Consider the following 9,126-nt stretch of genomic DNA (forward strand, 5'->3'; position numbering starts at 1 on the left):
AATAGACGAGCTGTCAGTGAGTGAAGTGAATCGAATGTCAATGTGATGCATTTACTGTATCACACAGCTCAGGGCCTCATCCACCTTATTCCTTGCAGTTTACTTATTAATGGTTATATATTTACACAATATGCAACAACTCTTCTATGCAACATTTGTGCAAACCGGTGCAAGATTTACATTTACACACTTCCAATGACCTCAAACTCACTCTCTGCTGTTCTGTACAGCTCTGGACTTTGCTGTTGTGTGAAGCAATTTCCCCTCTGTGGGACTATTATAGGTTTTTCTTATCTTATCTCTTAGTTTGCATCTCAGAGGAGAAAGTCGAGCTCAGAAACGATGTGCTGATTAAATGTGACAAGGCTCTAAACTGTTTTATCCCCTTTTCGGAAACTTTTGTGTTTGTGCTTAATTTGTGTTGTTTTAGCAATAAACCGTCCTGCGTCGCCCTTCTTGCCGGTGTTTTACTGGCTCCATCCGTCGCTGCTCGCTTCGAACGTCTTCTCGACGACAAGCGCGTCAGCAGCGCGTCATCGGTCACGAGCCAATACAGGAAGTCGGTGTTAGCCACAGGCGGCTAAGCGGCAGCTATGACGATAGGAGAAACTTAGTGTTAGCGGATAAAAAGTGTGAGAACAGAAGCTAGTGAATTGTGATGCTGTAGAAGTGCAAACTGGCGAGTGTTATGAAAATGGGGAGAGCCGTCGAAGTCGTTATCTTGTCTGTATTCTTTATGGTATCGCAGGTAAGTTTTTTAATGAATAGCATAAATCTGTTTTGGTTGTGTTGTCAGTTTACAGGCCCGACAATGCGATAGACGTGTCAGCCGCGTCTGTTTTAATTAGTGCGTAGTCAATACATTGGTCGTTTTTATATGAAAAGACGCCGTCGTGTGTATTTAACAACACAAATGGCTCTGGTCATCGTCTAACTTTAGCTCTGATATTAGCTTCCGGGCGTCTTCCGATGTAAGGCCTGGGTTTTTATCATTTTTTATAGTTCTCTTTCGGTCCCGCATACATTAATTACATTTAATTAACTTCGTTTGTAGCTAACGTTCGGTGCCGTGAAGAGAGGCTTTTTAAATTAAAGCTTGTTTTCAATTTTTCTATAAAAGAGATCTGGTCTTTGGTCAATAACGTCTTTGGTGACAAGTTTGTTTTAGATTCACCCAACAGATTAAGAGGAAGCAACGGGTTTTAGTGGAGGCAGTCACAAAGCTGAGACAGTCCGGTTGTTATTTTACCTCAGTAGACGAAGGGTTGCTCATTTGCCAGTGATGCAGCAGCGAGCATGCATTTGCAAGCCATATGCAAACCAGCAATCATAACCTAGACTGCAACGACAACACTACAGCATGAAGTCTAAACGGTGTTTTGCTCTTGAGCAGTGCTTAGTTGAGACAAACCATCACGATCCAGAGACAAACGAAACAGCTACTTCATGCCTAATTAAATGCAGCTTGTGTTAGGCCTCAGATGAGGTCTTTCCCTTTCCCTTCTTCTCGGGTTTAAATATTTTCCTAACACTTTAAAGTCAGTAAGTTTCTCTTTCACTAGATAAGCTGCCAAGAAGGAGTTTTGCACATTTCCAATGGAAGTACAAGTAGGGAGTACTGCATTGTCCACAATCACTCCTGGACCCCGCTGTCAAAAAGCCTCGATGCTGCCGTAAGTTCTTCAATTCTTCTGTGCACTAATCTGTGCTCTAAATAAATATCAGCATTTGTAACCTCAGTGAACAACAACAAAGGTTTTCACACAAGGTCAGATTAACCAGATAAGCCTGAAATGTACTTCAGTTTCAGTTAATTACAGGATTTTTAGTGCCGTTCTGATCACGCATTATTTTTCATTTTTAGACACCGTATCCTCTGGTAAATCTGACCTCCAGTCTGCTGTGCAACGGTTCCGGAGTCAGTCCAGATGTGGTTAAGGGCAAGGCCTTGGTGGTGATGAGAGGAGAGTGTGATTTCAGCGAGAAGGCTCTGGTTGCTCAGAGTCTGGGCGCTACAGTTTTACTCATTGCCAGCAACACATCATTGGTGGGCTTTATACATGCGTTTACAGTTCTCTTGATAACCTTTTGTGTTTTGTCTGTGATCATAATACTAGTGTCATAAACCTTTATGGAACCTATTAGAGATGTGGATAGTGATTCAAAAATAAGGAAGTGACACATCTGTGGAGTGGATGTGGGGATTTTCATCTTAACATATATTTTGTATGTAATGCAAATGTTAAGTTTGCTGCCATGATTGTATCCCTTTCAGATCACTCCATCAGCTAATGACTCTGAGTATGCAAAGGTCCACATTCCTCTGGCTCTTATGAAATACAGAGACTTCCTGGAAGCACAGCAGGTCAGACGACATTTCTTTTTTCAGCGTCCTAGTCTTTGCACTAACGCTTTTATTAAAGGCGTCTGGATAAACAACATAATACTGGCTCAAACATTCATTGAATTTAAAATCTTTGTGCATATTTTCAGGTGTTTGGCAAAGAGATGCAGGTGCAGCTGTATGCTCCCCCACAAGCGAAGGTTGACCCAAGCATTTTAGTGATTCTGCTTATTTCCATGGTCACAGTTGTCCTGGGTGGCTACTGGAGTGGGGCCTGCGAGAGGTGAGACATCTGAGCTGCACGTAAAAATATCAATTTCTAATCATGCTTTTTAAAATTTAAAATGTCCTGGGTTTAGAAGGCACATCAAAAACTGGTGCTGTTTCTTGTTTTTGTGGCAGAGATCGGTTGAACGCTTGCTCACCAACAGCAGCAGCAGGAGGAGGAAAAGGAAGCAAAGAAGACAGTGGAGAACTTTCCCTGTACTCTCCTCTCAAAGTGCTTATCTTTGTGGCCTTAATGTGTGGAATGCTGGTCCTCATGTACTTTTTCTACAACATCCTTGGTGAGTGGGAGGAACAGTGAATCTTGATCATTCACATAAGTAAAATGATCTGGTGTTCATGGTGCATTCTGGTGCGTTTGTCCCCCTAGTTTACATCATTATTGCTATATTCTGCCTGGCATCTGCCTCTGCGCTCTACAGCTGTTTTGATGCCGTGATGGATAAAATTGGCTGCGGTACTCTGAGGTTTGTGGTCTGCTCTTTTTATAACTGAAAAGATATATAAATGCTAGTGTAAATCACAGCCACAGTCAAATCCACAAACACTTGCTGTGACAGTCTCCATTCATTTTACAACGCTTATGTTCATCTTCTAGCTTCTCTGTCAGAAATTACAACTTCTCTGTGAGGTCCATGTTGCTGGCTGCTGTCTGCATAACCGTTGCTGTGATTTGGGGAGTGTACAGAAATGAAGACAGGTACTGTTTATTAGCTGAAATGATTTTGTAAATACCCTAATCATTTACAGTATTGTATGGCGATCCAGGTTTTTCTATACAGCTATACCGGTAAATAGAGCAACACTGCTTTGTTGAAGCACATAGTGATATTAAAGTACTGAATAAAGAAGCTTTTGTGTTCTTTAGATGGATCTGGATCCTTCAGGACCTTCTTGGGATAGCTTTCTGCCTCAACTTCATGAAGTCCATTTCACTGTCCAATTTCAAGGTATCTGTCAAAAATCATTTTATAAGGCTGATCTTCTCCTGGGTTTAGGGACTAACTGTTATTGTAGTTTTACTGGTGAGATGTTTAATACATTTAGCCATTTGGTATATGCCTTTTATACAAGAGCATATGGTAAATGGGAAAAAATATTTTATTTAAGTACTCAAAAGTTGGTGGGAAGATGTGTTTTCTGTGTTTTTGGTTATCAAAATTTATATATATATACACACACACCACTTGTGATTCTTTTTTGAGCCTTTCTTCATTCTTACAGATCTGTGTGATTCTACTGAGCCTTCTGGTTGTATATGACGTTTTCTTCGTCTTCATTACACCATTATTCACCAAGGTATTTTTATTCATACCTAATAGACACTGATTTCAGTATTTAATCGAACAGTTTATTTGTGTGTACAATTACATACCTATTATGTGAAATCTGTCTAACGTGTATTTCGGTGATATTTCTTTCATTGTACACAGAATGGAGTCAGTATCATGGTGCAGGTTGCTCTGGGTCCAGATGCATCTGGAGAGAAGGTAAATCCTGCTTCATTACTTCCTGCAATGAGGAGGAACTCCACCATTCTTACTAGGCATTGCTAAAATAATAAATTACGTCAAGTGTCTAACAATAATAATAAATTTAAGGCAAATTCATGGGTCACCCATTGTTCCTTCAAATTTAAATATGTAGGACTTGGCCTTTATTTATTAGGTGACGGAATACCAAAATCTTTTCGAATAAATCCCCCAGTTTTATCACCCCTGTTAATGGATGCCACGATAAGCCTTGTGGAATTCCTCATCGTGTCTCACATAGCTTAATTAACATCCTGGCTGGAATGCACTGCTTCTTGATGATGCCCAGCAGTGACGCGTAGGGTGGTTGACTAACTGTGTGATGGGCTGGGTGGGCTCTGTCGTAGACGCAGGGTAACATGGTGGAGGTCCCTGTCGATCCCCAGACTCCCTCTGAGAAAGTAAGACTTGACTTGTTACCCATGCACCCATCTTGTAATGCTACATTCTGTTGTTGGTTTAAAAAAAAAGTTAAATACAGCAAATGTAGGATTTATGTCATTAGGATGTTCCTGTTAAATCACATGACACTGCTTTTCGAACATTAGAGACTTCAGTGTCATCTTGTATTTGCTTTTTCTAATTTTAGTTTACCTTCAAGTCGGCTAGTTGTGCTTCTATTCTGTGATTGTGAGCACTTTCTTAAACAAACGAAAACAGTTTGACACCTTTCAAGAACGTTTTGCCGTTAGTTCTGATCACAATCGAGGCGTTCAATCTTTTCTACTGTAATAGCATGACACTCTTTACATAAAAATAGAAATAACATTAGTGGAATTGGGCTTTTTTAGTAGTGGATTAGTAGCACTTGGGCTTCGTACAACAGTGACATTAATAAATTCATACGAGGCAGAGAAAATGCATCTCACTTCATTTGTTTTAGTTGTTCTTTCACTGTAATTTCAAACACCAGAAATGTTTCATTTCCTCAGCTTCCTGTGGTGATGCGTGTCCCACGGTTCTCAGCTTGGGCTCAGAACCTGTGTGGGATGCAGTTCTCCATCCTGGGTTATGGAGACATTATTGTTCCAGGTGAGGTCACAGGGATGATCAGTGTTTGGCTAAACTGTATCTGTTGAATACTGTGTCTTTATATAAGAAAGGCCATAAATAAATTACAGCACTTTGTGTAGTCACTCTACCGCTTCATGGTCCAACAGGTCTCCTTGTGGCTTACTGCAGCAGGTTTGATGTGTGGATCAACAGCAGGAGGAAAATCTACTTTGTCAGCTGCTGCATAGGTACGTCACTGCACAGCTTTGACATCCATTCATTCATGGACACAGACTTCCTCCTTTCAGATCAGCAGCAGTCTGGCCTGTATTTACTCGGTTTACTGATGACTAATTGTTTGTGTGTGTTGTGCTCTACAGTAGTTTTGTCTTTTATCTCTTCTCCTTTCAGCCTATTTTCTGGGAATGATACTGACTTTTGCCATGATGCTGCTGTCGGCTATGGGTCAGCCGGCTCTGCTCTACCTTGTGCCTTTTACTCTGATAACATCTGCTGTGGTGGCTGGGTGCCGTGGAGAAATGAAGCACTTTTGGGCAGGAGCCATTTGTGAGGTGAGCATTTTTTTTTATATCTTCAATCTTACTAGCAAAGCTGTAATGATGCTTCCTCAGTGCTGTCGCAGTTATTTTAGTCTACTCTTAGTCTTTTCTAGTCGTGCTTTCATGAATCTAAATTGAACAAGGCTTAAATTCTTTACTACCAAGCGTAACATTACTGGCATTTCCCTTTCTCAAAGCTATTGTCTTGTGATGCAGTGAAGTGACATGAGGATGGTTCCACCAGGCATCTGAGGATGCAAAGCACTGTCAGTGCAGTGAGTGGCAGTTTGAAGGATGTATTTCCAGTTCTGCCCGTTTGTTTATGGTGTTTGTTGTGGACAATTAGATGAGCTTCACTAGTGTTACGTCCATTTCATTCTGAAAGGTGAACTTTTTACCCCAATGTCAGGTGTTCGGCACCGTTGGGCATGTTTTCCTTCTGGATGTTTCTGTATTTAACTGCATTCACCCCTCTCTCAACTCTGACCAGAGGTCAGATCAGAACATGCTTTTCCTCAAACTTATAAATGGCTTTTGGCAATCTCCAAGCAGGTTGTCATAGCCTGTTACTCAACTTGTTTAGCTCAGTTTACCATTTTCTCCCTTTTCAATTAGATCAGCAAAGTAGTGTGCGAACATTAAAGTATACGACCGCTTCCTGAGACTATCCTATGTGACTAATGTGCTCCTTGGCCTGAGGAGACTAGGTGTGTAAACCTAAACAAGGTGAAATTAAGCAAATGACATGCATCATAAGACATTTATTACAAGGTCAGTCATTTCTTTTATTGCAAGATTTCAAGTCCCATAAAATTACGCCATGTTTCCTGGAGAGACAAATAAAATAGCCATAATTGTCAGTTTTGAAATCTGTTGGTTAATTTGCATTTTTTTAGATGCTTTGTCACAGTTTGTTTTTGTTTGTACAATATTATATCTCTAAGTGGAAGTAGAACCATTGACCTAATATGGGAAGAGGTCATAATTACATATAAAATATGCAGTTTGTAGCTGGTTATGAAATTCTTTAAAAGTAAATTCCCTAATCTTAGAGAGCGGTGCATGAGTGTGTTTTTTTGTGTGTCCGAGAGAGAGAAACCTCTGACCGGGCTTTGTCTTCACCAGGTCTTGGATTCATCCAGGGAACCTTTGTTGCCAGGTGTGGTTCCATCCAAACCAGACTTTTGCTGTATCTCTCCTACCATTTTATGGTGTTGCTTACTGCACTGCCTCTCTTCTTTGATCAGCTTCCTGTTTTAATCCTCTTTTATGTTTATCATTTAACTTTACTCATTTTTATCAGTTCAATAAATTTCTATAAAGATTTTGGCTTAGGCTTGTAAAGAGAGGTGTGTTCTATTGACCAGCCACTAGATGCCCCTAGTTTCAGTTCTCTCTTGAAGCCAGGGCCTTGGAATGCCATTACCTTTTTGCCTTTTTTCCTTCAGTTTGTTTCTTTGCGAAGTTTTATCTCGTCTCTTTCACCACTGACGTTCACCCACATGTTCATTTTGCATTTTGTTGCTTGCAGTTAACCTGGGATAGCATTGGAATGTTTTTCAGAATTTGTTTTCTCTGTGGCTTTGTATCTGTAGAAAGTACCACTCACCCTTCGCCTTATACGCTGAAGTAAAATTTGAAATATGTGACCTTTTTGTTTCATTGGAAAAAAACTAACTTTGTTTGCTTTTTTTTTCTTCAGAGAGAAGAACTGGACGCTCCATAGGAGAACAATGCTGACTTACTGTACAATAATAAACAAGAAGCCAAGAGCTGGAACTTTTAAAAATATATTTTAATATTACATTTGCTAAACAAGAGAACATCAACAGATTCTCACAACATATTGGGGTCGTTTGACTGCTGTAAATGATTAGAAGGTTAACAAATATGTATCTGATGTTTATAGTGATCAAAAAGGCTTGTTTTGTGCCTGAAAGGTCTGTTAATGTCATGTTCTGAAACTGTAATGACTTTGCCTTGGTGGTGATTGCATACAACTGAGAAAAGGAAGCACTTTATATTATTTGGCTTAACATCTTTTTTATCAGTAACAGGTGAGGGTTGGGCTTTTACTTACATCTACATTATGAGACGTTTGGTACCCATTTTTGAGTTTCATTGTATAATGTTTGTATGATGTGATTTCTTTCATTGCCTTATATTAAATGAACAACTTCTATTGAAATGTAGTTTCTACATATTGTCTTGTTAGATCTTTATTATATATGTATACAAACTAGATATGTATGTATTATTGCAGATAATGAGGCCAAAAACAAACAAAGTGTGTTTTAAGATCATGCTATGCATTAGGAACTTCATTTAGGTAAAGGACAAGGAGTATGAGTGAGAGGCCTCCAGCTTAATGACTGACAACAGTGCAACAAGGACACCATGTGAATGTGAGCAACCTGATCTCTGGAAGAGAAGGGCACGTTGGGGGATCTCTGTCTGCATATACACATATCGGAGTAAAAACATGACAAAGTCTTGAAAGGTCAACGTCCCAGGGACCAGCAGCATCAGGGGGTGGGGTTTAAACCAACCTTGAAGGACAATCCACCTGGAAGTCCTGGAGCTGCTCAGAGCTGATCTGCTTTCAGAGTAACACGATCGTAGCTATGAGGGTCCTGCAGACATCTTGTTTTACTTTACTTGGTACTGTAATTGAAACACATTATGGAATATTTTGCTTCCTTTCTTTTCAATCATTTTTCTTTTGCATTATTAATATAGTCGATCCTGTTGAATATTCTTAAAGCAGTGTATTGTTTTTCAGTTCATGGACTTTAACAGCCGCATGGATTTCTTTTCAATGGGCTCTGGCGACATCTAGGGGACAACTGATGCTAAAACAACTTTATGTCCTCATTGGTCTTCAAAACTTGACCATTATTCTCCACATGGAGTAAGACAAATAAAAAAAGCAAAGGGACACGGTCGTTTGACCGTAAGGCCGTTAGAATAAACCATGAACGCATTAGTGGTAAACTGGGTAAAATGATAAACCACTGACCCCTAGCGGTCAGCAAAGGAAGTGCCTCCTGGCCAATTAGAGCTACTTAAACGCATGTGCTATTAGACGCTCGCCTCATCACATTTGACGATATTTGGTGTTGTGTTTTTTGATTCCATGATTCTATTTGACGATATTTTAAAAAGATTTACAGTACATGAAAGTGGCTTGCGTTTGATTTAATATATATTGTTTTAGCCTTTTTTAAATTCAGTCTGATGTCACACGTGTTCTGGTACTTTATTGTCTGCGCACAGTCTCACGCTTTGGGCTCTGACTTTAAAAACGTGTCAAACGTTAACATTAATTAGTGAAATGATTACGAACCCATGTGTTGTTACGTGTGTGAGAACGCAATAAGTATGTGTGGAGCGTGTGATTGACTCCTAACTG

At 39.9% G+C, this 9,126-nt stretch overlaps 1 protein-coding gene across 3 annotated transcripts; it reads left to right on the top strand.

Moving 5' to 3' along the window:
- Nucleotides 1–537: 537 nt before the first annotated feature.
- Nucleotides 538–7,906, top strand: zgc:123258 (uncharacterized protein LOC641502 homolog). 3 transcript variants are annotated; one of them, XM_029145163.3, is made up of 17 exons: nt 538–748; nt 1,563–1,673; nt 1,865–2,047; nt 2,276–2,365; nt 2,494–2,627; nt 2,747–2,910; nt 3,000–3,096; nt 3,228–3,329; nt 3,498–3,579; nt 3,854–3,928; nt 4,063–4,119; nt 4,509–4,562; nt 5,094–5,193; nt 5,322–5,402; nt 5,566–5,726; nt 6,840–6,873; nt 7,417–7,906. In XM_029145163.3, the coding sequence occupies exons 1-17, from the start codon at nt 689–691 to the stop codon at nt 7,452–7,454; spliced, it is 1,623 nt and encodes a 540-aa protein (XP_029000996.1). In that variant the 5' UTR covers nt 538–688; the 3' UTR covers nt 7,455–7,906. The 3 variants fall into 3 exon arrangements, with proteins under 3 accessions (XP_029000996.1, XP_029000997.1, XP_029000998.1); XM_029145164.3 differs by lacking the exon at nt 6,840–6,873; XM_029145165.3 differs by lacking the exon at nt 4,509–4,562.
- The last annotated feature ends 1,220 nt before the right edge of the window (nt 7,907–9,126 follow it).

This window comes from Betta splendens, chromosome 3 (genome assembly GCF_900634795.4).
Source record: "Betta splendens chromosome 3, fBetSpl5.4, whole genome shotgun sequence".
In the NCBI taxonomy this organism is placed as follows: Eukaryota; Metazoa; Chordata; class Actinopteri; order Anabantiformes; family Osphronemidae; genus Betta; species Betta splendens.

Bases quoted from the DNA above. Each gene is read 5' to 3' on its own strand.
- zgc:123258 (XM_029145163.3), top strand. From the start codon at position 689: ATGAAAATGGGGAGAGCCGTCGAAGTCGTTATCTTGTCTGTATTCTTT. The intron at 3,580-3,853 runs GTATCTGTCAAA...TCATTCTTACAG, and splicing joins TTTCACTGTCCAATTTCAAG to ATCTGTGTGATTCTACTGAG. The intron at 3,929-4,062 runs GTATTTTTATTC...CATTGTACACAG, and splicing joins TTACACCATTATTCACCAAG to AATGGAGTCAGTATCATGGT.